This window comes from Hemibagrus wyckioides, linkage group LG25, assembly GCF_019097595.1.
Source record: "Hemibagrus wyckioides isolate EC202008001 linkage group LG25, SWU_Hwy_1.0, whole genome shotgun sequence".
In the NCBI taxonomy this organism is placed as follows: domain Eukaryota; kingdom Metazoa; phylum Chordata; class Actinopteri; order Siluriformes; family Bagridae; genus Hemibagrus; species Hemibagrus wyckioides.
Genome location: NC_080734.1, coordinates 3,920,561 through 3,948,391, shown reverse-complemented (window position 1 = coordinate 3,948,391; position 27,831 = coordinate 3,920,561). Strand labels below are relative to the sequence as shown.

Sequence of the window (27,831 nt, the reverse complement as noted above, 5' to 3'; positions counted from 1 at the left end):
ATCCGGTGTGTGTGTGTGTGTGGGTGTGGATCCTGTGGGTGTGGGTGTGGATCCTGTGGGTGTGGGTGTGGATCCTGTGGGTGTGGGTGTGGATCCTGGGTGTGGGTGTGGATCCTGGGTGTGGGTGGGTGTGTGGATCCTGTGTGTGGGTGGGTGTGTGTGGGTGTGTGGATCCTGTGTGTGTGTGTGTGTGTGTGTGTAGATGGCGTGTGTGTAGACCCCGTGTGTAGATGGCGTGTGTGTAGATCCCGTGTGTAGATGGCGTGTGTGTAGATCCCGTGTGTAGATGGCGTGTGTGTAGATGGCCTGTGTGTAGATGGCCTGTGTGTAGATGGCGTGTGTGTAGACCCTGTGTGTGTAGATGGCGTGTGTAGATGGCGTGTGTGTAGACCCTGTGTGTGTAGACCCTGTGTGTGTAGATGGCGTGTGTGTAGACCCTGTGTGTGTAGACCCTGTGTGTGTAGACCCTGTGTGTGTAGATGGCCTGTGTGTAGATGGCCTGTGTGTAGACCCTGTGTGTAGATGGCCTGTGTGTAGATGGCCTGTGTGTAGATGGCCTGTGTGTAGATGGCGTGTGTGTAGACCCTGTGTGTGTAGACCCTGTGTGTGTAGATGGCGTGTGTGTAGATGGCGTGTGTGTAGACCCTGTGTGTAGACCCTGTGTGTAGATGGCGTGTGTGTAGACCCTGTGTGTGTAGATGGCCTGTGTGTAGATGGCCTGTGTGTGTAGACCCTGTGTGTGTAGATGGCCTGTGTGTAGATGGCCTGTGTGTAGATGGCGTGTGTGTAGATGGCGTGTGTGTAGACCCTGTGTGTAGATGGCCTGTGTGTAGGGCCTGTGTGTAGACCCTGTGTGTAGATGGCGTGTGTGTAGATGGCGTGTGTGTAGATGGCGTGTGTGTAGATGGCGTGTGTGTAGATGGCGTGTGTGTAGATGGCGTGTGTGTAGATGGCCTGTGTGTAGATGGCCTGTGTGTAGACCCTGTGTGTAGATGGCCTGTGTGTAGATGGCCTGTGTGTAGACCCTGTGTGTAGACCCTGTGTGTAGATGGCGTGTGTGTAGACCCTGTGTGTAGATGGCGTGTGTGTAGATGGCCTGTGTGTGTAGACCCTGTGTGTAGACCCTGTGTGTAGATGGCCTGTGTGTAGACCCTGTGTGTAGATGGCCTGTGTGTAGACCCTGTGTGTAGACCCTGTGTGTAGATGGCCTGTGTGTAGATGGCCTGTGTGTAGACCCTGTGTGTAGATGGCCTGTGTGTAGACCCTGTGTGTAGATGGCCTGTGTGTAGACCCTGTGTGTAGATGGCCTGTGTGTAGACCCTGTGTGTAGATGGCGTGTGTGTAGACCCTGTGTGTAGATGGCGTGTGTGTAGACCCTGTGTGTAGATGGCGTGTGTGTAGACCCTGTGTGTAGACCCTGTGTGTAGACCCTGTGTGTAGATGGCGTGTGTGTAGATGGCGTGTGTGTAGATGGCCTGTGTGTAGACGGCCTGTGTGTAGACGGCCTGTGTGTAGACCCTGTGTGTAGATGGCCTGTGTGTAGACGGCCTGTGTGTAGACCCTGTGTGTAGACCCTGTGTGTAGACCCTGTGTGTAGATGGCCTGTGTGTAGATGGCCTGTGTGTAGATGGCCTGTGTGTAGACCCTGTGTGTAGATGGCCTGTGTGTAGACCCTGTGTGTAGACCCTGTGTGTAGACCCTGTGTGTAGATGGCCTGTGTGTAGATGGCCTGTGTGTAGATGGCGTGTGTGTAAATGGCCTGTGTGTAGACCCTGTGTGTAGATGGCCTGTGTGTAGACCCTGTGTGTAGACTCTGTGTGTAGACCCTGTGTGTAGATGGCCTGTGTGTAGACCCTGTGTGTAGACCCTGTGTGTAGACCCTGTGTGTAGATGGCCTGTGTGTAGACCCTGTGTGTAGATGGCCTGTGTGTAGACCCTGTGTGTAGACCCTGTGTGTAGATCCTGTGTGTAGATGGCCTGTGTGTAGACCCTGTGTGTAGATGGCCTGTGTGTAGACCCTGTGTGTAGATGGCCTGTGTGTAGACCCTGTGTGTAGACCCTGTGTGTAGACCCTGTGTGTAGATGGCCTGTGTGTAGATGGCGTGTGTGTAAATGGCCTGTGTGTAGACCCTGTGTGTAGATGGCCTGTGTGTAGACCCTGTGTGTAGACCCTGTGTGTAGACCCTGTGTGTAGATGGCCTGTGTGTAGACCCTGTGTGTAGACCCTGTGTGTAGATGGCCTGTGTGTAGACCCTGTGTGTAGACCCTGTGTGTAGACCCTGTGTGTAGATGGCCTGTGTGTAGACCCTGTGTGTAGATGGCCTGTGTGTAGACCCTGTGTGTAGACCCTGTGTGTAGATGGCCTGTGTGTAGATGGCCTGTGTGTAGATGGCGTGTGTGTAAATGGCCTGTGTGTAGACCCTGTGTGTAGATGGCCTGTGTGTAGACCCTGTGTGTAGACCCTGTGTGTAGATGGCCTGTGTGTAGATGGCCTGTGTGTAGACCCTGTGTGTAGATGGCCTGTGTGTAGACCCTGTGTGTAGACCCTGTGTGTAGACCCTGTGTGTAGACCCTGTGTGTAGATGGCCTGTGTGTAGACCCTGTGTGTAGATGGCCTGTGTGTAGACCCTGTGTGTAGACCCTGTGTGTAGACCCTGTGTGTAGACCCTGTGTGTAGACCCTGTGTGTAGATGGCCTGTGTGTAGATGGCGTGTGTGTAAATGGCCTGTGTGTAGACCCTGTGTGTAGATGGCCTGTGTGTAGACCCTGTGTGTAGACCCTGTGTGTAGATGGCCTGTGTGTAGACCCTGTGTGTAGACCCTGTGTGTAGACCCTGTGTGTAGACCCTGTGTGTAGATGGCCTGTGTGTAGACCCTGTGTGTAGACCCTGTGTGTAGACCCTGTGTGTAGATGGCGTGTGTGTAGACCCTGTGTGTAGATGGCGTGTGTGTGTAGATGATACAGTATGACACGTGACGTTTCTCACTTCTCTGGTTTAAAATCTCAGCAGCAGCAGTGTGGAACTTCATGATTGTTTCTTCTTCTGCTGAGTGAGTGGTGGATCCTGCCATGGAGCGTGATGTATTCCGACAGCTCTCGCGTGTGTGTGTGTGCGCGTGTGTGTGCGTGTGTGCGCGTGTGTGCGCGTGTGTGTGTGTGTGCGCGCGTGTGCGCGTGTGTGTGCGTGTGCGCGTGTGTGCGCGTGTGTGTGCGTGTTGTGCGTGACCCATGCATTTCCACACAACATTAGCTCCACACTGTTCGGCTACAAATGATAAATGACACGCTTCAGTGACTGGCTGGTTTCTCTCTCTCTCTCTCTCTCTGTCTCTCTCTTTTGGTCTGTGTGTGTGTGTCTCTCTCCATGTCTCTCTGTCTCTCTTTTGGTCTCTGTGTGTGTGTCTCTCTCCATGTCTCTCTCCATGTCTCTCTGTGTGTCTCTCTGTGTGTGTCTCTCTCTCTCTCTCTCTCTCTCAATCAATCTCTGTCTCTCTCTCTCTCTCACACACACACACACACACACACACACACAGAGGAGTTCTAACCTGTTAGAAATGTGCACAGGATACAAAATCGCACAATGGACAGGAAGTAAGGGGGGGGTGGTGGTTGTGGTTGTGATATCGGACACCAGACCGAAGCGCTCGTCCACTCCGTCTGTGACGTGCGAGTCACACTCCCCATTTTTTTCACCAAGACAGAGAAAGAGCTTGGAGACCGCCTTGCTAGGAGACGCACGCAGGCCACAGAGACGCTGGTGGCATTTATTGAGTCTAAAATCACACACACACCCTGACACACACTCACACACACCGACACACACACACCGCATCCCTCCACTGTGCACTGGTTAACGCAGAATAACGGCTAATCAGCGCATCTCTCCTGCGCGATCTGCATTCCTCTTGTCCGTCTTAGTCATCCCGTCGCCATGGTTACCAGACAGAGCCGTGATTTTATTTATTTATTTTTGATGCATGGCAGCGCTGCGGTGTGGTCAGAACACGGACATGGGGACTAGAGCCACGAGTTAAAGAGACGAGCTGCGAAAGGCCAACGAAACTTTTTATTGTGTGTTTCTCTGTGTTTCTGGCGAGACCATCTCACTGCGATGTGGATGTCTGGACTGTGATTGGTCAGAAACTGTGTGTGTGTGTGTGAGGATGGACGTATTGAAGGAGTGTGGAGGGTCAGAGCTGAAGCTGGACTTGGTCTGAAGGACACAGGCACTCAGGCTGCTTCTGCTTTCTGCCTCTGTTCAGCCTGGAGGAATGTTAGTGTTCTAGGAAGAGGCTTTGTATGGTCGACCCAGATGCCACTGTCTGGACAATGAGGGGTCAGCAGCCGCTCCTCTTCCTCTCAGAACGTTCCCATGGCAGCGCTGAAACCCCAACCATCCGCCTTTATTTTACACCAAAGGAAGAGCCGGTGGGTCACTCCTCTAGAACGTCCCTGGTACCTCTTCATGCATATTAAAACTGCTGGAGTCGGTCTCTCTCTCTCTCTCTCTCTCTCTCTCTGTGTATGTCTGTGTGTGTGTCTCTCTCTCTTTCTGCCCCCCTGTCTCTCTCTCTCTTTCTCTATGTGTCTGTGTGTGTGTCTCTCTCTCTCGCTCCCTCTCCTCCTCTCTCTCTCTGTCTCTCTCTCTTTGTGTGTCTCTGTCTCTCTCTCTTTGTGTGTGTGTGTGTGTGTCTCGCTCTCTTTTGCTCTGTCTCTCTCTCTTGCTCTCTTTCTTTCTATCTCTCTGTGTGTCTCTTGCTCTGTGTGTGTATCTCGCTCTCTCTTGCTGTGTGTGTCTCTCTGTCTCTCTCTCTCTCTCTCTCTGTCAGAGTCAGGATGATGTATGAGTGTGTGAGTTGTCTGATCAGGTATCAGGCATGTCCTGTTGGTTTCAGGGGTCAGTGTGTTACTGACTGAAACATTCTTACACACCAGATCTCTCACCCTGGATTAATGACCACATGGACACCAGCACTCCTTTACTGAGTTTTTTGTGAACGGTGGAGATGTAGCTGATCCTGCTTGAAAAGAAAGATGCTTTCTCTCTCTCTCTCTCTCTCTCTCTCTCTCTCTCTCTCTCTCTCTCTCTCTCATCAGAATATGTATTTTTTTCCTCGGTTGGAAATATCAGATCCATCCCTCTTTTTTTCTGCCTCACATCAAACACATCATTAGCCTTTTGTTGGTCTTTCTACTCTGAGAGCTGGAGATCGGAGCGATGCCGCCCTCAGATCTGCGTTTTTACAATAGGATTTGTTCTAAATGAGGAAAAATGAGTAGGCGACCTTTTATCTAAATAAATGTGTGCAGCAGAGTGTTGTGTGAGTCTGTGGGGTCAGCAGTGTGACTCTGCTATTGTCCTGAAGCCCACGCTACCACTCCGGGCTCTGACTCCAGTATGTGTCTCGCCTCGCAAAATGAACAGGTAGCACTCACCAGGGGTGTGTGTGTGTGTGAGGGGGTGTGTGTGTGTGTGTGAGGGTGTGTGTGTGTGTGTGTGTGGGTGTGTGTGTGGGGGTGTGTGGGGGTGTGTGGGTGTGTGAGGGTGGGTGTGTGTGTGTGTGTGTGTGTGTGTGTGTGTGTGTGTGTGTGAGGGGGTGGGTGTGTGTGTGTGTGTGTGTGAGGGTGTGTGTGTGTGTGTGTGTGTGTGAGGGTGAGGGTGTGTGTGTGTGTGTGTGTGTGTGTGTGTGTGCGTGAGCGTGTGCGTGAGCGTGTGCGTGTGCGTGAGCGTGTGCGTGTGTGAGCGGGTGGGTGTGTGTGTGAGCGGGTGGGTGTGTGTGTGAGCGGGTGGGTGTGTGTGTGAGCGGGTGGGTGTGTGTGTGAGCGGGTGGGTGTGTGTGTGAGGGGGTGGGTGTGTGTGTGTGTGTGAGGGGGTGGGTGTGTGTGTGAGGGGGTGTGATTAGCACCAAGTGAATGATTAACAGAAAACACCCAGAGCCTGGGTCACATTTCCGGGTACGAGGCTGGTGTGGACACCAGGTTTCACCCTGGGCTCGTGTTCCTGTTGGTTTCCATGTCCTTCATGTTCTCCAGGTTCCTCCCATCACCCAGAAACATGCTGATAGTGATAGAGTGGACTAGCAGCAGGAATTTTAAGTCCCGAGTCTGTACAGGTTCACAAACCTTTCCTAAACGGATCTAATAGATCTCCGGATCTATAAGACAGTGAGGAGATCTCCTGTGTCCATCATTCTTTATGCCATTCCCCAGGTTTCTCACAGGATTTACATCTGGTTTCCCAAAATGTTCATCTTTGTCTTCTCCATTTCTTTGTGGGTTTGTGCTTCAACTTCCTTATCTGGCTGGAATGTGAAGATTTTCTTCATCTTCAGCTATCTACCAGAGACCTTCAGGTTTTGTGGCAGTATAGACGGGTATTTGGAGTGATAGATGATTCCATTTATCCAGCTGAGAAACTGTAGTGCGGTGCTGCCATCATCGTGGTGTTTAGTGAAGTCTGGGGGAATTATAAAGTGTAGGGAATACTGAAGTGTAGGAAGTGTTAGAAATACCAAGGTGGTTGGCTGTACGGGAGTGTTGGGGCGTACGGGAGTGTTGGGGCGTACGGGAGTGTTGGGGCGTACGGGAGTGTTGGGGGTACACACACCGGTCAGCCATAACACTGTGAGCAGTGAGAGGTGAAGTGAATAAGATTGAGTATCTCCTCATCATGGCCCCTGTTAGTGGGTGGGATATATTAGGCAGTAAGTCAACATTTTGTTCTCGAAGGTGATGTTAGAAGTCATAATGTTATGCCTGGTCAGTGTAAATGTGGGTCAGTGTGTGGGACTCATTATCATAATGTCTTGTTCGTTTTTATCCGATTCCGAGGGACGTCCTGTTCCTTTTTTCTGTTTATGCTTTGAAAGCTTTGTTTTTTTTCCCTTCTTAAGCTTAAATTGGAGTTGTAATTCAGATCCATTTCCCTGATGTGTGAACAAGACTGCACCAGATTTAGAGCAGATGTTTGAGCTGCTGTTTATTTCATTTGTTTTTTCCGCCTCCATGTTTTTGTTTCCCAGACACCTACCTGACGTACTCAGAAGTGCTAGCTAGCGGACTGTACTAAAGTAAAGGAAGAATTTGAGCATGCTCATGTGCTTGAATTCTGAGTTAGAGGATGATTCTGTGGAGCTGAGGTCTCTAAAGGTCTCTCCGTCTCTGATGGAGTTTCATATTCGAGGTCTTCGGTTAAGGAAACCTGTGTTTTAAGGTTCAGAGGAGAATCAAGACCAATTCTCTCCATGAGGCTTCTCCAGCAGCAGTGTTGAGCTGGACTGTATCATCACACCAGTGCAGGCTGTAATGTAATGGAAATTCTGAGCGAGTTTCAGAGTGGAAACTGCAGCAAGAGAGACAGGAAGACAGAAGGACAGATTTATAGATGCGTCTTGGCACTCGAACGTCCACTCTCATTCCTGATCTGTTACTGACCCTGGGTATTTCAAGGAAGCGGGGGTCTGTACTACGGTGGGATTTTCTAATCAAAGAAGGAGAGAGGGAGGGAGAGAGAGACAGGGAGAGAGACGTTGACAGGGGGAGAGAGACAGAAGGGGAGAGAGAGAGGGAAAGACAGAGAGAGATAGTAGTGGTTGTGATAAAGAATAAGATCGGCTGTTTTTAGCTGCTAATCTGTGCAACATTCCAGGAAGCAGGAGGAAGACTACACACACAAATGACACACACATGACACACATGAGACACACACACACACACACACACACTCTCTCAGATCTATTAATCCTGAAATTCTTCTTCAGTACACACAAGGATGGACAAATCGATAGCCTCGGGTTAGTACAGGTTTAGTGTCCAGTGTGGTCAGGTTTATTGAACAAGCATAGGAAGAGTATAAACTCTACTAAATACTGACTTTGTTTTGAAAAAGTGGATTAAAGCAGATTTCCGGCTTGATTGTGATCGGATGTGCTGCTGCTGAAGTTGCAGGGGCGGAGCTTCATACACATGGGCGGGGATTATTTAAATATCAAGCCTGCCTAACATTAGATACAAATTCTGTGTAGTTTATAGACATTTATTAACATAACTCTCTCTCTCTCTTTATCTCTCTCTCTCTCAGGAACAGAGCGTGTGACAGCTGCTTGAGGAAATTCCTGACCGGTTTCACTCTGGCATGACGGGAATTTTTGCTATGTGAGTAGCCAAGCTCGCCCCACACACACACATTCACACACAAGATGCACATTCACACATTCACACACACACTCACACAAAAAACACACCAAACCATGGGTCATGAATCCAAACTGGGAAATCGATGCTCTCCCCATCTGTGTCATGAGATTCCTGATCCATCTGTTGAATTTTTCTCTTTCACGGACCATCGGGAACGCCGCTCATGTCCTGTCCTATCCCTTTAACTCATTTTACTTTGAAATGGTCCGGTCCTGCGCTCGCACACGTCCCTTTGATCAGCGTTTGAAAGTAAATCAGCAGGCTGAAGGTGTTATTACAGGCAGATAAAAGCGTCTGAACTTCCTCTCACCCTTGACTCTCCTCATGCCTGCTTTTTTTAATTTTTTTTTTCCTTCTAGCTGCAGTTCCTTTATGGATCACGACTGATAATGCAGCGCATCTCATCTGCATCTAATGCTAATTACAATCCCACAACCCTTACACACTCTTCTCTGTCCACACACACTCCTGGAACACACTCATCTGTCTGCAAATCCCTTCTCTAATCTACCAGAACAAAAATCCAGTTTATAAGCTGTTAATAAAGGAGCGTTTAATATTATTATGTGGGTCTGTCCGGGGCTGCAGCGTCTTTCTACGTTCTCTTGCGTTTAGTTCGCTAACATAACCTTCTGAAGTAAAGAGAATTGTTGACTTTACAGTAATAAAGTTAAGTAGTCTTTATTTGCACAGAGAAATTGCTTCTTCACATATCCCATCCTTGGAGGTTTTGGGGTCAGAGCACAGGGTCAGCCATGATGGTGGCAGATTGGTGGTGCTGGGGCTCGAACCCTGATCAACAACCCAGAGCCTTAACCACTTGAGCTACCACTGCCCAAAAGTCTTTTAGCATTTTCTCAAAAAGCTTGTTGCTGAATGCGTACCTTTTATTCCAGTGGGCAGGTTTTAGTTCCACAAACTCCATTACCCATAATGCAGTACACCGAAACATCAACCCTTTACTCTCTGACGCTGATGTATCCCTGAGCTCCTGAACAGTAGAGTGGTTCTCCTGAGCATCATCGTAGTCACTGGTAATGTAATATCATGTATAAACAATAATATTGTTCTCACACAAGCCTAGCGGGATCAGTACTCAACCCTGTAAGCACAGGGAACGAACTTTCTGAAAACTTGTTTATGAAGTCAGTAATCTGGATCCTCAGGTTAATGAGTTATAACGCAGGGAAAGTCCTAACCTTGTCCCATTAACCATGTCGGGTCCAACAGTTGGTTGGTCTACACGCCATCCGGGGGCGGGTCAGAGGGATTTCCCGAGCCTAGCCGCTTTGACGCCAGGTTCCCCGCGCAGAGCAGGACTAAATCCCATTCAGTTGTTTGCATTCCCAAGATTTATTCCCTGGAGTTGAAGGTCGCAGCCAAGCAGAAACAGATGAAGTTATTCCAGGACGTCATTCCGTCTTTACACTGACCACAGGAGCACAACGTTCATGCTGGATTTGCATTTAAATCATTTTAACTACAGAGCCATAAAATAAACAACTAAATATCACGTGGCTTACTGTACTGTTCAACCTTACTGTCATCATTCAGAGTCTTTTACAACACAGCTGCTGAGAACAGCCTGGGATTCATTTCATTCTTTTTTTTTTTTGTGCAAAATATTCAGTAGAACCTTGAGTCTCTTGTGCAGGAGGATTTTATTTTGTTTTGTTTTGTTTTTTTGTTTATTTTATTTTTTTATATTTAGAATTTTTAATTAATTAATTAATTATTTTTTTAAGAATCGGTGTTGCCCCCAAAAATCCCCTCAAAATATATACCCATGTGGAATTACCCAGAATTATTATTATTATTATTATTATTATTATTATTATTATTATTATTATTATTATTAATTAATTAATTTATTTATTTTTAAAGGCTTCTGTGATTTTGTAGCCTTGTTTTTCAGCTTTTTACCTTTTTTTTAAACCCATCTCCAATTTTTTACGATTATTTGAAGTGAGAAATTCATCCAGGTTACAATACACTACATTCTTAAAGTCTGGGTTTTATTTACTTTTTAAGAAGTTCATTTGTTCATTTATCTATTTATTAATTTTTTTAATCTATAAATTCTAAAAATAAAAAAAATTGTAGGAAAAATGAAATTTTATTTTAATTTTACAGAATCGCTCATTTATTTCACAGAATATTTAAAATAATAAAAAATAAAAATAAATCAGAGAGATGAATAAATCTGAATGGAAATATTAGATGGGTTTGTCCTGAGAAATGAGAACTTTACAGCTGTAATATTTAGCGTAAGAATCAGCTTATGGCTTCTTTAAAACACATTTTTTTTTGTTTCATAAGTTTTTCGATAGTTTTTTAAAAATTTTATTTATTAATATTTTTATTCACCTGAACACTACGTTGCACACAAACGTTTTGCATTTAACTGCCATCCTGTATTGAATTGTTTTGGCATGCAAGCTGTGCATATTTCTCCGCTCACATTCCCTGCCATGCTGATGCATCCCAGATGTTGACTCGAGCGCAACGTCATGCTCCATGCCGGTATGTGACTGGAGTCGAGTCGCAGCGTTTCACCTCATCTGTTGATAAACAGCGTGAGCGAGGACCGGCAGCGCACTAATGCAGTGCACGTGGGGTCTGCCAGGGGACACCACCTTATTCCCAAAAGCGCTGGATGTTGGCGCTGCTTCATCACACATTCCAGCCCTGTTCTCCAGAGAGAGAGGGAAATAAAAGTGCTGCAGCGAGGACGTGGTCTCAGCACGAACCCTGTTCCATCCTCCTCTCTCTCTCTCTCTCTCTGCAGTGCCACAAATACCCATCAGCCAGCGCTGCGCTCTGGGGAAGCGTCAGCATGAGTCGCTGATGCTAAGCGGATCTGTGTGTCAGGAATGGAAACAGAATTGTGTGTGATGTGATGTGATGTACAGCAGCCAGATCTCAGGTGTTTATCGCTCAGCGCTAAGCCATTTCTGGATGTAATGACTCACACCGATATCTTTCCTCCTACACCGACCTGCTGGAGCCCGACGTGTGGCCGATTCACAGCCGCACAGCTCGCTCGCACGCTCACACTTAACTCCTGTGCTTCTGCAGTCTGTCAGATTTTTGGAGAAGCTAATTCTAATGGCTGATGATTGCCGATCAGGCGTGGAGACCGGTGCTGGTCCGCTCATTTACTCATAAGAAGAAATGCTTTCATTAAAAATGCTCATAGCGATGAGGCGAAGTGACGGCGATTATCTGGACGTAAAGGAGACTGAGAACCGCGTGAAAATGCCACCGGGACAACGATAGGTAAGTGACGATATCAGCTCTTACCCACGAGGAGGAGGATCTCGAGGATCTTGACTTTAACAATACTGCACTTAGGATTTCCTGATTTTTACACACCATTAAAAAAAAAAAAAAAGAACGGTCATTTTATATCTAAATGAAAAGAAATCAGAATAGGCAGGACGGAAGTACTGGTGCCCTATAAAAGGAGGATGTGTGTGTGTGTGTGTGTGTGCGGTTAGCTGAGGAGCTGCGCTGTCTGAGCTGCTTTACTGGATCAAGTCAAGAGTCAAGCCAGTAAGCTTTTATTGTTTTGACCGTATATATCAGGCATAACATTGTGACCACTGACCAGTGAAGTGAATAAGACTGAGTATCTCCTCATCATGGCACCTGTTAGTGGGTGGGATATATTAGAGGCAGCAAGTGAACATTTTGTCCTCAAAGTTGATGTTAGAAGCAGGAAAAATGGACAAGCGTAAGGATTTGAGCGAGTTTGACCAAAGGACCAAATTGTGATGGCTAGACCACTGGATCAGAGCATCTCCAAAACTGCAGCTCTTGTGGGGTGTTCCAGGTCTGCAGTGGTCAGTATCTATCAAAATTATTCTTTAAGTCCTGTAAGTATCCTTTAAATCTTGTGAGTATCCCATTGAGGTCCCACCTCACAACTTGGAGGTCTTAAAGGATCTGCTGCTAACATCTTGGTGCTAGATATCACAGCACTCTTTCAGGAATTTAGTGGAGTCCATGCCTTGACGGTTCAGGGCTGTTTTGGCAGCGAAAGGGGGACCAACACAATACTAGACATAATATATATACGTATACATAGTGGTCATAATGTTATGCCTGAGACAACTTTCAGGGTACAGAAGGGCAAGCTCTAGGTAGTCAGTCAGTGCACTTAATACCAGGTGTAAACATGGCTTAGTGTTAAAGTTAGCTTTAATATCAGTTTGGAGATACATCATACTGTTGTGGACACGTGTCTCTTTCACCACCCGTGATCGGATTGTATACGTTTCCGCTGGACTATGAGTGACAAACATTTATCACGTCCACTGCATTTACCTTCAGGAAGGAATATCTACAAGTCCTGTCTCAGCTGGCTTTGAGTTGACTGATCTGCTAATGAAAGAATCTCTGAAAAGCTTCTGTTACAGTGTCACCATTATGTTAGCCTAGCGGTGGAGAACTCTTAACTCTAGTTAGAGTTAGTTACTCTGAATTAGGGAAAACTCTAGGAGCTTTTGTGTTTGCGTTAGAAATGTTTTATGTGGAAATCCCAGATCTACTCCATATAAACGGTTTGAAGGACCGGATCCGGATTGTTAGAATCAGAATCTGTTTGGTGCTGTCTGTATGGGGTCGGATCACCCAGGATGCGCCAGGTGTGAACAGCTGTATGAGTCTAGAAGCCGAGTCTAGTAGCTTAATGGTTAAGGTGTTGGATTACTGATCAGAAGGTTGTGAGTCCACCAAGCTGCCACTGCTGGGCCCCTGAGCAAGGCCCTTAATTGTTCAGTTGTATAAAATGAGAGACAATGTACCTCTGTTTAGAAATAAACGCATCAGTATCGGTGTGGAAGAACATGAACCCGAACTCTGTGTGTATACCGCAGTGTTGATGCATGGGTATGTCTGAGCAGAAGATTAGCCGTTCGATCCGCGTCGTCGTTTATGAAAAGAGCGAAACTTGGAGCGACACCAAGTTCTGCTTTTCTTCCTTCCTTTCCTTGAGCTGGTCTGAAAGCCTAGCATTACACACGCCGTGGTGTTTGACAGCCTTTTCTGTTAATTGCACCACAGAGTGCTCTCTTTTTCTTTCTTTCTTTCTGTCTTTCTCGCTTTCTCTTTCTCTCTCTCCCCTCGTTCTTTCTCCTACGCTCGTTTCTTCCCAGCTATTTTTGGTCCTTTCCTCCCACCACCCCCCCTCGCTGTGTTGCTATGGGCTCCTGTTGGAGAATGAGATAACGCTACTGTGATGAGAGGCTCGGTCCTTCTCATGATAATGCTCCACATCTTAGCGGGCGATCTTACACACACACACACACACACTCTGGGGAAGGACTTGTGTTGGAAAATAATCAGCGATCAGTTGGAGTTACTTTTGTCGCACCGGTGTGGATTATTTTACTAAAACAATACGTCAGCAAGCGTATCATAGTTACACTTGCTGTTATAGTTCACACTGGAGACTCCTTCCATAAACATTACAGAAATCTTTATTACACAAGTTGTGCACATTACTCCCGTTAGCCTAATGTCTCAGAACTAGCACATTAATAAGAATAATAATAATAATAATTAATATATAACTCTGTAACTATATATATAACTATATAACTGTCACTATGGTCAGAGCTGCTTTTATGGAAAACTAATCAACACCTTCTGACCAATCAGAATACAGAATCCCCCCCCCCAACAATCTGTGTAACAACAGGTGGTCGCTTAAAAGCACTTTGTTTGACCGTTTCCAGTCCATCAAACACATCCACACACTGTACTGTAAACACACACACACACACGCGTGTTAAAAAGGCAGCAGGTTGACGGTTAATCCTGACCTGCTGAGTGAAGTTGGCATCAGCACATTGTGCTCATATTTATCTGCTTCACCTGGCAGCTGTACACGTCTCGAGGTAAGTGGGCGTCGGAGAGAACACAGGAGACGACATGGACCTCGTTCGTTCCTCTTTAGCGCAGTAAACACGATGTTCCTGCACAGAACGCCAGAACAAATGACAGGTTATTATCACCGACCAGCAGACAAACCAGCACTGCCCCCAGGAGAGTCAAACACCATCTCTACTAAACACTGTGTTAATGCCGGATTATATTCTAGCATGAGGTTCTCTTAGCCACACACACACACACACACACACACACACACACACAAAAAGCTGAGTGTTTCAATCAGTAACAGAGGAGACAGAATGTGAGGCAGGGGAATATTCACACTTGGCACCAACCCCAGGAACAAGAACTCCACGCTTTGTCTCTGCTTATTGCATCACGCTTCATCAAGTTAGCCACATGGAGAAGTCTGCCTTACATTTCACATTAGAACTCCATGTCCTGCAGCTTCTTAACAAACTGTATTTCCCAATTCATTATTTCATACTGCATAGTTATGAAGTCAGTGCTGCTGTTCTGGAACCAGATTCACCCTCGAAATGAAGCAAATATTTCAAATCCTGGAGACAAACTGCAGCACTTCCATATGTACAGCATTTAACATTTACTATATTTACCAAAATACAGCTAGATGGTACACAGATCAGGCATAACATTATGACCAGTGAGAGGTGAAGTGAATAAGACTCCTCATCATGGCACCTGTTAGTGGGTGGGATATATTAGGCAGCAAGTGAACATTTTGTCCTCAAAGTTGATGTTAGAAGCAGGAAAAATGGACAAGCGTAAGGATTTGAGCGAGTTTGATGAAGGGACGAATTGTGATGGCTAGACCACTGGATCAGAGCATCTCCAAAACTGCAGCTCTTGTGGGGTGTTCCTGGTCTGCAGTGGTCAGTATCCATCAATAGTGTCCTTTAAGTCCTGCAAGTATCCCATTGAGGCTCCACCTCGCAACTTACAGGACTTAAAGGATCTGCTGCTAACATCTTGGTGCCAGATACCACAGCACACCTTCAGGGACCTAGTAGAGTCCATGCAAAAGGGGGATCAACACAATATTAGGCAGGTGGTCATAATGTTATGCCTGATTGGTGTGTAGAATCCTTTTTGTGCTCAATTTTGCATAATCTGATCATTTTCCATATATAGAGTCATTATATTTAACCACCCGATCCAAGAGTCTTGATCTGAAACTTTTATTTTCCTGGTGTTGACTCGTGAATCCGCTGAACATGCGGTGAGGCTAAGCAATGACATGGAGTGAATTTCAGATCTCTCTCTGTCTCTGATGAAGCAGTCACATCTGATGAAGATCTCGGAGGTGGTCACCAGAACATAGTGTTGAGAAGGTACCCTGGCTCCAAAAACTCCAGCAACACATGTATTGTCCAGCACAGAGATGGGCTGGTCATCCATATGTAAACTCTGTGATCTTTTTAGGCTTTGTCGCTGTCCAGAGGAAACTTCCCTCACTGTTGAAAAGTATCCTCCAGTGTGTGCTGGTCTTGCCAGGTTTCAAACACAACTCTGTTTCTACCACCTCATGAAATACTCACATTACAGTCTGCTTTCCTTTTCCAAATTTGCATCGTTTCCTCTCTGCAGACATTTTAGCCACATAATCCAGCCACAGATTGTCCACAAATCCTCCACAGCTGATGTTAAACAAAGGATCTGGCTTAGGATAGTGCTCAAATAAAGCAGACGCTGATCATTTAAAAAATGCCTTCGAGATCAGATCGGGAAATCCCTAGAGTCGTCTCGCTGTAATTACATGTAGTTCATTTGAAATTAGCTCACCATGGTGCCATGTCTTTCTCTATCCTGTGTTCACACCAGTGGTAGATTTTCACCTGTGTTTTTTCTACATTCTTGTCCTGTCCATGTCCAGGAATATCCATGTTTTCGAAAAACCAAAAGCACATTTTTTAATTTTTTTTACCGAGTCTAATCTAAATCTTTTGAGTGGAAAAACTCAAATATTTTCCCAATCAACTTAAATTACTCTCTAGAATCAGTCAGGGATATAAAAGATATATTTTAACCGGCAAATCAACATAAAGTAACCATTTCTAATCCTAATTCCAGTCTCATCCGTACTGACACACCAGATTTATTCCTTTTTGCTAACATGGAGATCTTGTTTTCAGCCATAAAACATGCTAAGCTTTTATCAAGCGTGCTTCAGCATTCCCAATCCGCCCGCAGCACAGCATGGTCTCCGAGCCTGAGCATTAAACAGCACATAAATCGTTTCGTCAGCCTTAATCCTGGCCTTGTGCAATGATGATGTTGATGTAAGGACAGAGGAAGATAAGATGGCTTCTTACTCACCGTCTGGGTTTAAATCATGCGGCTGTAGGATGACTGCGGGAACACCTGAGCCCAACGCCACATAACACCTCCCACTGCAGGTGTCCAAACCCCTGAGGTGTGAACCCAGGGATTTATAATCTGCACGACTCGCAAGCCACTACAAAGAGAATGCACATGCAGGAGAGAGAGAGGGAGAGAAAGATACTGGGAGTAAGACACATGGACAAAGAGAGACAGGAAGACTGAAATTGAGAGAGAGAGAGAGAGAGACGGAAATAGTGACATTCGGACACAGAGAGACAGAAAGAAACAGAGGGAGTGACACTTGGACACAGAGAGAGAGAGAGAGAGAGAGAGAGAGAGAGAGACAGAAATTAGAGGGAGTGACTTTCAGAGAGAGACAGAAACAGAGGGAGTGATTTTCAGAGAGACAGAGAGAGAGAGACAGAAGCAGACACATGGTTTGAAAGAGAGAGAGAGACGCATGCACAGAGACCTAATCATCAGCTCTGGGTCTTTAACTAGCCCCTAAAACAGTACTGTAACTCCTCTCCCTGTATCTGTGTGTGCTTTAGAGGACATTAGTCAGAGACATGAGCTCTTCACTGTGCACTGATTATAAACTTGAGAACGTTGGTGTGTCCTTTTTACAGGAGAAGATACTTTAATGACCATTGATATATCTCAGCATGCTGCACGAGCCTCATGAAGTTCCTCAGACCTCGTGGTTTGTGTGCCTTTAGTTACTTGAAGACCGCTTTTCATCTTCAGATCAATTTTTTTTCCATCTTTGTTTAAAATTTTTTTGTATGTAAAGACTTTTCAGCATTCTCTTACACACACACACACACGAACGCACCAACACGCCAAGCCCTTGACTACCGCATACATGTTTGCACTTTATTTATTTCCCTTGTGCTTGTTTCATTCTCACGTTAGTAGCAGCAGTGGTTCTCATCGTGTTCCTTACACCGCCTCTCACAGGTACTGCTTTCTCATTAGCTGTGCTGCGTTGCACCGCGCAACCCCAGTCTGTAAAGGGAAGGGTGCATCTGTCAGTCTCTGGGCTATAATTTGACAGCTGTGTATGACTAACTTCCAAATTTGTACTCATCCTGAGTGTAGCACCTGCAGCACGACCTCCGGATCACCTCGTGATTTTCCGAGAGGCGAAGAAGAGGGTGAGAAAGCTGACTATTTACTTCCAGGAATGGAAATTTTCATTACTTCATACACTCTTAAATGAGGAATGTGTTGGGTTTGTCTAAGGGGGTGTGTGTGTGTATTGTGTATCTGCACCTCATACACTCCTTACTTTTGGGAGTGACACGACCATGACCTCAGTTATACAGGAGCTACTGTAGTGTCCACTGCAAACATGATTTAAGGAGTCATATGCAGATGACACAGCACTGACTCTCATATTCCTAAGAACCATTTCATATAGTCGTCTTTTGTCACCCCTTTTCGTGGCCACCGTTTCAAGCTCCGTTTATTCACCCCGACTTGAGGCATTGTTGAACTCTCGAGTCTAGTCAGGCCTTGTGCCCTGCTCAGCTGGAGGTAAATGAAGTCACACTGCAGTTATGTCACTCCGTTACCCTCCTCCTCTTCCTCCTCCTCCGTCCCTATTTTAGATTTTCTCTCCTCTCCTTCTCGCTCATTAAGGTTAACCCGCTAGCATCCACGCTACGGCAGAAAACGCTCGGCAGATGGTTGCTAGGCAACTAAGAAAACTGACATTTCAGAGCCTATCCTGAATGTGTCATGAGGGGAAATTCTCATGGTGCATTCATGCCGCATTTCTTAGCATGTAAGCACACCACAGTGAAACTGCTGCAGCCGTTTCAGTAGAATAAAGTAGGAATGGTTCTAGTTTATGAATCTTAATATTAATTTTTCCTCAAAATTTACACAAAAGGTGCAATTTTCCAGCATGTGAATTCATTCATTACCCCATGTTCTTGTCCCTGTATAACAGCAGCGGATTCAATAAAAGATTTTCTCAGAGCGGAGACCCTCGTCTCTTTGGCTTCCCAGGATCTGTATGATGTGGACCAACCACACTCCAACCAATCAGCGCAAAGAGCCGTCTCTGTCTGTCAGTCATGTTGCTTGTCAACTCGGAAGACTTTTCCATTTCCACTGGCGTTCACATGTTCTCACATGTCCCCAAGGCAATGAAAGGTTTTTGGAGGATGGGGCAGGGGAGGTACTAATGGAAGGGGCTGCTTTTATTTGTTTGGCGTCCCTGAGCCCCTCCTGAACGTTTTTGTGCATTAACAACGGTTTAATTCTCTGCATGGGCTTTGCTGATTAGTTTCTCGTTATAGTGTACATGGGATTTTATTTCACTTTAAGCAGGCACAAGATTAAAGGTAATGTTTCAGGACGTGCAGATCTGTTTTGTGCCTCAGTGCCTGGCTTCTGGCAGTCGGTGAACCAGAGGTGTTCCTGTTTGGCTTGAGGCCATTAATGATATTGACAGAGTGTAACTGTGAATTATGCCCCAGCTCTAAGTGCATCGTTAATTATTATAGGAGAGTGATTAAAGAATAATTAGCCTTTTCCTTACAGGCTTTGTCTTCTTGGAACTGCTCTGCTGTGTAAGCCACTTGCAGCATTATTGCAAGCTGTAAACTTTTGCAGTAAAGCTTAAAGTAACCATTAATGTGGTCTGATGTGGTCTTCCTGTTGCTGTTACTTGTTAATGATGTGCATCACCACATCTTTTTTTTTTTTTCTTTCTTTCTTTTTTTCAATAGAAGTCACTCTCGGAACTGATGGAGAAGGACCACTAATCACATTGCCGTGTTGCTACGCGGCTTGATTTCCGTTAGAAAGTGACCACCGCTGTCCTTGATCTGCGTCACCTTGTGCCATCTTGCTTGTCCCTGGCCTCCTAGCTAAGTGGCCGCGCATGATCTCCAGAGATTCTGAACATTCCTCAAACATGGTCCAGTGCTGAACTCTGTCTCTTGACTTCGCCATGACCAGCCTGAAGCGTTCGCAGACCGAGCGCTCTGTGGGGGGCTCTGTGCCCGCCACAGATGAGTTTTACACCCGCCGCCTGCGCTTGCCCAATGGAGGGGCACCTCCTCCACGCAGCGAGAGCACCCACCTGTCCGGAGGCACGCCTGGAGTGCCCAAGATGGGAGTTCGGGCACGGGTCGCTGACTGGCCTCCAAGGAAAGATGGTGGTGGTGGTGGAGGTGGTGGTGGTGGCGGTGGCAGCAGTAGTGGAAGTGCTGGAAGTGGCAGTAGTGGTAGCAGTGGGAGTGGCAGTGGAGGAGGTGGAGGGGGAAGCGGTGGAGGAGGAAGCGGTGGTGTATGGCACATTACAGTGGAGACTGACTCGCCATCGACTACTTCCGGAAGCACTCAGAGCAACCTTTCCGCAAAGCTTGGTCACTTGATCAGTCCACAGGATTCGTCTATGTTGCGCAATATACAGAATACACTAAAGAATAAGATCCAGAGCAAAGGAAAAGACAACCGCTTCTTATCTCCAGATGGTTACTTGGGCTCACCTCGCAAGGGAATGCGTCGTATTCGCCAGCGCAGCAACAGTGATATTACCATTAGTGAGTTAGATGGAGATGGCAATGAGGGTTGGTCATTTTCTGGCTGGACACCAATGCACCGCGAGTATGGCAGTACATCCTCTATAGACAAGCATGGCGTCTCTGGAGAGAGCTTCTTTGACATGCTTAAAGCCTACCAGACTGATGACCCTGATCAGCGTAGCCCTGCTCCCGAGAAATTAAGCGAGCTGCTAACTGTGGCTCACAAACAGACCGCCCTCGACCTTCCAGATGGGCCCTTGGGACCCCCACGAGGTAGTCCTGCAAGCCGTCTCAAGGAAAGAGAAAAGCACCTGAAGCGGCGATCCAAGTCTGAAACAGGAGGCGAGTCCATATTTCGCAAGTTACGAAGCGTGAAGGCAGAAGGTGACTCCTCTCGTGCAGGTTCGGACGCAGAAGATGGGAAGTCTGAGGATGCAGGTCCTCCTCCGAAGCCCTGGGTTTGTCAGAAAGGTTTTGCACATTATGATGTCCAGAGCATTCTATTCGACCTGAATGAAGCAGTGCAAAATCGACAGAGTGCCTCCAAAAGGAAGAACACCACTACAGGAGCCTCTGCTGCTGCCGCCGCTTCGGCCTCCACCTCCTCCTCTTTATCATCCAACCAGAGTGGGGCCTATGGCTCCCCCTGTGGCAGCCAAGAAGAGCTCAATGCCAAGGACGGACCAGCGTTGGACCCTGGAGACGATAAAACCAACGATCTGGTCCTCAGCTGCCCCTGCTTTCGTAATGAGATAGGTGGTGAAGGTGAGAGGAACATCAGCCCTTCGAAACTGGGCAGCATCGGCAGTGGTTCGGCCAATTCTTCCAGGGATGAGGACGGGAACCGTGAGACCGCGCCCAACACCCATTTCAGTAACGCAGGGGTAGCTGTGCTGGAAGCACCCAAAGATGGCAAGAGCATACACCATGAGAGGGGAAAGAACAACATTCTGGAACATGTGGACCTGGGTGCCTATTACTACCGAAAGTACTTCTACTTAAGAGGTGAGTGTGTGGGTTTTTATTATTTAGTAAGCGAACAATTATTTGTGTTACAAAGATTTTCTCCGTACTTATTAATTCAGGAATGATCAGGATCTTCTGCAGAAAATCCCACTTGCTGAAGTGTTTTCAGCCTCTGAAGTTTCAGGAAAAGTAGAAGGGGCCAATTTAGCATAAGTTCAGCTGTAAGTCAGGGTGAGTCTGTCAAAACCAGTGCAGTGTTTTATCTTTTATCTCCTATCTTGCGCTTCCTGATATAGTCTATTTGCGTTTTTTCGACTCAACCTGATCTTAACTAGCCACATAAAGAAATCGTTATCTTCTTAACACAATCTTGGTGAACAGTGCTAGGGTAGAAGGATGTGTAGAAGGAGATCATGAACGTATAGGCAATCTGCATTTAAACCAGGCTCAGCTGGTGCAACCGGCTGCTAGCATAAGCGACTCCGAGTCAGTGGGGTGAAGCTAATTTCTAGCAAAAGATGGAAACAGAAGCCAGAAACAACGGAACTAGCCAAATCCGTTGCATGACAATATTAAAAATCACAATTTCTCTTTGATATTATTTGAATATTACAGGTCTGAAAGCAAGTTCAAATATTACACACTGCACTTTTAAACAAAAGTACCTTTGATGCCATCAATTCTTGTGTAGACGTGTCGGACGTGATGAACGAACTGCCGAGGAGACGAGCCGCTCAGTGAAGTACGGATGTTTAACATCATTCTCACATAAGGGCATGGCTGGCACTGTAATCTTTACCATCTATGGAGTTACAGCAAGCCGACACGTCGGTTCACTATAAAAAGTCGTGTCTATTATTCAGATAAAAGGCTGTTACACAACCTCAGAGCAGTCATGTGAAGAGAATAGCATGTCATTGTTTAAACTATTCCACGTCAGAATAGACAAGACAGCTGGCACGTCAGATTTATTCATAAATTATAACGAGGGAGCCGTCGTCAAACCTCATACTGCGGATATCGATTCCAGGAGAGTATTTGCTTACACGCAATCTCCTGCACTGATAAATCAATCCTAACTTCTGCTCAGAGGGAAGCTAAAAAGTGCCGTGTTTTTGCTGTGAGAATGATGTGTACAGTATATGTTTCTCTCCCTCTCTTATAGAGCACTGGAACTATCTGGGAGTGGACGAGACGCTCGGGCCGGTCGCTGTGAGTCTTCGGCGAGAGAAGCTGGACGATCATAAAGAGCACGGGCCGCAGTACAATTACAGGGTCATCTTTAGGACCAGCGAGGTGAGCGCTCACAACACACACATCTTTTAGGCTGCAAGAATATCTGACCACATTTATTTAAAAAAACCTCTCTCTCTCTTCAAACATGGACAGTGTTTTTAGGAATATTTTTGTCCACGCAATTCATTTATAAATATTTAAAAGAGCTCAGGAGAGCATGCCAGCCCCAGGCGATGGTGATTGTAAACTGTTACGCCAAACACTTCTTCAAGAATAACGGTGTTGGTGAGCAAGAGAAGGAGAAATGTAGAATGTTCTGAAACTGCAAGTGACCATTACGAGGATTTGTGACCATTATGTCCTGCCTTTAGTGAGCTTTAATCCAGGGAAATTTTTACATTCCTACACTCTGTATAAAAAGAATTCATTGATGCAAAACCCCATTGTGGACAGGAGAACCAAAAGGCAGAGCACAAGCCTACATCCTTTTTATTTCTTCTTCTTCTTTTATTTAAACCACTCGGCTTACGTGTGTAGCCGCTTTTGAGCAGGCGGCAGCGATGATGAGAATTCAGCTCCGACGCCCACCTCCGTCTTATATAACGCTCTCAGGAGCGCAGCTAACCGCCTGCCAAAGCTCAGCGCTCATCACACTAGCACCCTAACTGGCCCACTGCCCCCTTAATCACTGGGAGATCTGGACAGCTGCTCTAGATCAGGTCCTTGCAATCAAAAATAAAAGAGGAAAAGGCAGAGCTCTCAGACTCCTGACAGAGACGTGGCACTCTGCGCTCGTTTTGTAGGAGCTACTTGTGATTCAGATGCACTCTGATGAAGCTTAATAGCTTTGATCCCGCCGTGACTCATGGCCCCGTGTGTTACCTTTTTAGCGCTGCTATTTCCAGACACACAGGTAGGTTGGAGGTTTTTTTTTTTTCTTTAAAGAAACATTTCCAGCATTTTAATGCAACCTTGAACATTTTCAACCATTAAAGATAATCTGTGTAGAAGAACACATTAAAACACTGGGAACATCTTTATGATCATTAAGAATACCAGGATCTATGAAGATGCGTGAATACACACCGATTTGGAGAGCTCCTAATGAATAATGAGCTTAAATGAATAAATGCAATATACCGTGGTTGATACGAGTCGGGTTTCAGATGAAACATCAGTGTTCATGTGCACTTAAGTCAAATCAGGAAGCTTTTATCATCATTTTAACTGTATCCAGTACATGGTGACATGAAGAGGTGTTCCTTTAGGACCCTGGGGCTACAGAAAACAACTAACGACTAAGGACACTAACACAGTTGATTAGACTTGTATTTCAATTTATTTTTATTAATCTCTAATAAGCAAGCCTGAGGTGACTGGTGAGGAAAAAACTCCCTTAGATGGAGGAGGAAGAAACTTTGAGAGGAACCAGACTTAAAAGAGAATCCTCATCCTCATCTGGATGACACCCTGTGTGATCAAAAATGATTATAAACACCAGAGTGTGATTTATAAATGATTATAAACACCAGAGTGTGATTTTATAAATGATTATAAACACCAGAGAGTGGGATTATAAATGATTATAAACACCAGAGTGTGATTTATAAATGATTATAAACACCACAGTGTGATTTTATAAATGATTATAAACACCAGAGAGTGGGATTATAAATGATTATAAACACCAGAGTGTGATTTATAAATGATTATAAACACCAGAGTGTGATTATAAATGATTATAAACACTGGAGAGTGGGATGATTAATGATTATAAACACCAGAAAGTGATTCTAGTATGTAGAATGTTATTGTGTGTATTGATTAGGAGCTTGTTATCCTCAAAGTCCACATGAGGTTGGCATCTTCTCACTGCAGGTCTGAAATTTTAATGAAGCAGAACAACTGGAGCTGGTCCAATCTCTAGGTGCCTCAGGATCTACATAAAGTGCATGTGTTCCAAAAAGACTCAACTCTTTATAACACTGCCATGACAAAATCTAACCTTACTTGTGTTTTAATCTTCACTGAGCTGTATAACTGAGCACACAGGTTTGCTAGAAGAACATTCTTCATGTCACATTTGTAGAGTTCAGATACAGCGATCAGGTATAACACTGAGTACTGACAGGTGAAGTGAATAAGACTGAGTATCTCCTCATCATGGCACCTGTTAGTGGGTGGGATATATTAGAGGCAGCAAGTGAACATTTTGTCCTCAAAGTTGATGTTAGAAGCAGGAAAAATGGACAAGAGTAAGGATTTGAGCGAGTTTGACGGAGGGCCAAATTGTGATGGCTAGACCACTGGATCAGAGCATCTCCAAAACTGCAGCTCTTGTGGGGTGTTCCCGGTCTGCAGTGGTCAGTATCTATCAAAAGTGGTCCAAGGAAGGAACAGTGCTGAACCGGTGACAGGATCATGGCCGAATATACAGAAGTCATGATGTCAGAAATACAAAATGACCCTCAAACAAAGCTCTAATTTCCATGAGCAGATTCCTCCACTTGTGAGCAATTAACCGATTAAATTTTTTATTTTATTTTTTTTCTCACATCTCACTTTCTTTACTTTCCATCCCAGCTGATGACTCTGCGAGGCTCCATTCTGGAGGATGCTGTTCCGTCCACGTCCAAGCACGGTTTGGCTCGAGGCCTGCCCCTAAAGGAGGTTCTGGAGTACCTGGTCCCTGAACTGAACACTCACTGCCTCCGCCTCGCCCTCAACACGCCCAAAGTCACGGAGCAGCTGATGAAACTGGATGAGCAAGGGGTAACCAGTGCAGAGCCAGACTTGTCTCTGAGCACACTAATTAACATTAATGAGTGCTCTGATACAGTAATGATGCTGATGATGGAGCTGCTCTGATACAGTAAAGCTGCTCTGCTCTCATGCCCTGTGTGTGTTTCTTTGCAGCTGAGCTTCCAGCTGAAGGTGGGGGTGATGTACTGCCTGGCTGGCCAGAGCAGCGAGGAGGAGATGTACAACAATGAGTCGGCCGGTCCTGCTCTGGAGGAGTTCCTGCAGCTGCTCGGAGAACGAGTGCGCCTCAAAGGATTCAGCAAATACCGCGCTCAGCTCGACACCAAGAGTGAGTCTGATGCTTCACGATAGATGTTACTCATCACTATGAAGCTGATTATTTTCCTGAAGTGTGCTCTATCTAAATATTTCATAAGACACAAACCATATCAGCCATCTATAAATCTAGAATATTCACTATATTGCCAAAAGTTTTGGGACACCTCTCTAAATCATTGTGTTCAGGGGTTGGACTCGGCCCCTTAGTTCCAGTGAAAGGAACTCTTAATGCTTCAGCTTCATACCAAGACATTTTGGACAATTTCATGCTCCCAACTTTGTGTGAACAGTTTGGGGATGACCCCTTCCTGTTCCAACATGACTGCACACCAGTGACCAAAGCAAGGTCCATAAAGACATGGATGAGTGAGTTTGGTGTGGAGGAACTTGACTGGCCTGCACAGAGTCCTGACCTCAACCCCATAGAACACCTTTGGGATGAATTAGAGCGGAGACTGAGAGACAGACCTTCTCATCTAACATCAGTACCTGACCTCAGAAATGTTTTGGGACACCCCTCCAGATCATTGAATTCCGGTGTTGTTTTTCAGGGGTTGGGCTCGGCCCCTTAGTTCCAGTGAAAGGAACTCTTAATGCTTCAGCTTCATACCAAGACATTTTGGACAATTTCATGCTCCCAACTTTGTGGGAACAGTTTGGGGATGACCCCTTCCTGTTCCAACATGATTGCACACCAGTGACCAAAGCAAGGTCCATAAAGACATGGATGACAGAGTCTGGTGTGGAGGAACTTGCCTGCACAGAGTCCTGACCTCAACCCCATAGAACACCTTTGGGATGAATTAGAGCGGAGACTGTGAGCCAGGCCCAACATGCTGGAACATCCAGCATCAGTGCCTGACCTCACAAATAGAGGAATGGTCAAAAATTCCCATAAACAAACTCCTAAACCTCGTGGAAAGCCTTCCCAGAAGAGTTAAAGCTGTTATAGCTGCAGAGGGGAAAAAAAACCCTACAAATTAAGAATGGGCACAAAGGCAGACGTCCCAAAACTTTTGGCAGTATAGTATATCTATATTGTTTGAGATAAAGACTATATGTGTAAAGGATTGTTTTTATTTCTGTGGTTATATATTTAGAGAACTGTTAGCTTGTGTTATTGGTCAGTCATAATAATAACACACAGATAAAACCAGTACTACCAGTATTACCACTGGTTGGTCTTGTTTTGTATAAAACCTAATATGGTGTGAATGAGCATTTAATCCACTGAATAAATAAATAAATAAGCAATTATAAAAGAACGGTATAAGAATCTTCAAAGCTTTTAAAGAATTTAAGCTTGGTGTCTTCATTAGCTTCAGATCTTCTCTCTGTTACTGCAGCAGGAAACGACATCACTGACTGCATGTTGGGATTCTCACAATCCCACCGTTTTACTGAAACATGATCTCATAATCAGCAGCAGGATTTACGGGCATGTGATCGTCCCAAATTTTTTGAGCCGAACAGCCAGCGTCGGCTTAGTGAGAGCAACACGAGGATGCAGGATTTGGCAGAGAGGAGAGCAGGGCTGAACGAGAAATCGGGCTTGAATTGTAATTTTTAGCTTCCTCTGGAAAGAGAGTCGACTCTGAGCTCGGGTTCGTTAGGTTACTGAGAGTCAGGCCAAAACTCGGACTTCTGCCTTTACATGCACATGAATGTAATATGGAGTTGCCCCGCCCTTAGCAGCTATAACAGCTTCAACTCTTCTGGGAAGGCTTTCCACAAGGTTTAGGAGTGTGTTTATGGGAATTTTTGACCATTCCTCTAGAATGGGTGAGGTCAGGCACTGATGTTGGACGAGAAGGTCTGGCTCACAGTCTCCGCTCTAATTCATCCCAAAGGTGTTCTATGGGGTTGAGGTCAGGACTGTGCAGGCCAGTCAAGTTCCTCCACACCAAACTCACTCATCCATGTCTTTATGGACCTTGCTTTGGTCACTGGTGCACAGTCATGTTGGAACAGGAAGGGGTCATGAAATTGTCAGACAGAGAAGCGTGACTGGTCACTTCAGAGAGCACGTCTTGCTCTAGAGTCCAGGGGCGGCGTGCTTTACGCCACTGCATCTGACTCTTTGCATTACACTTGGACGCAGCTCCTCGGCCATGAAAACCCGTTCCATGAAGTTCTCTATGCACTGGTCTTGAGCTAATCTGAAGGTCACATGAAGTTTGGAGGTTGTAGTTATTGACTCTGCAGAAAGTAGGTGACTTCTGTGCACTGTGTTCCTCAGCATGCGCTGACCCCGCTCTGTGATTTCACGTGGACTACCACTTCAGGGCTGAGTTCCTGTTGTTATAATACCACGAACAGTTGACCATGGAATATTTAGTAGTGAGGAAATTTTACAAGTGGACTTATTGCACAGGTGGAACCCTATCACAGTACCAGGCTTGAATTCCCTGAGCTCCTGAGAGAGAGCCATTCTTTCATAAATGTGTGTAGAAGCAGTCTGCATGCCTAGGGGCTGGATTTTATACACCTGTGGCCAGGGAAGTGATTGGAACATCCGAATTCAAGGATTTGGAGGGGTGTCCCAAAACTTTTGGCAATATAATGTAAC

The 27,831-nt window shown here is 45.8% G+C and overlaps 1 protein-coding gene across 6 annotated transcripts in view; it reads left to right on the top strand.

Annotated features, from left to right (window-relative positions):
- The window catches only part of sipa1l1 (signal-induced proliferation-associated 1 like 1), an 80,118-nt gene that overhangs the window by 26,212 nt on the left and 26,075 nt on the right, over positions 1-27,831 (top strand). For all 6 annotated transcript variants that reach the window (XR_009203583.1, XM_058379584.1, XM_058379583.1 and 3 more), the window contains exons 2-6: positions 8,081-8,154; positions 19,179-20,984; positions 22,111-22,241; positions 24,765-24,953; positions 25,098-25,272. Coding sequence is in view for 5 of the 6 variants with exons in the window: in XM_058379584.1 (XP_058235567.1) it covers positions 19,403-20,984; positions 22,111-22,241; positions 24,765-24,953; positions 25,098-25,272 (2,077 nt within the window). In the remaining variant the exon portion in view is untranslated. The remainder of the gene's footprint in view (positions 1-8,080; positions 8,155-19,178; positions 20,985-22,110; positions 22,242-24,764; positions 24,954-25,097; positions 25,273-27,831) is intronic.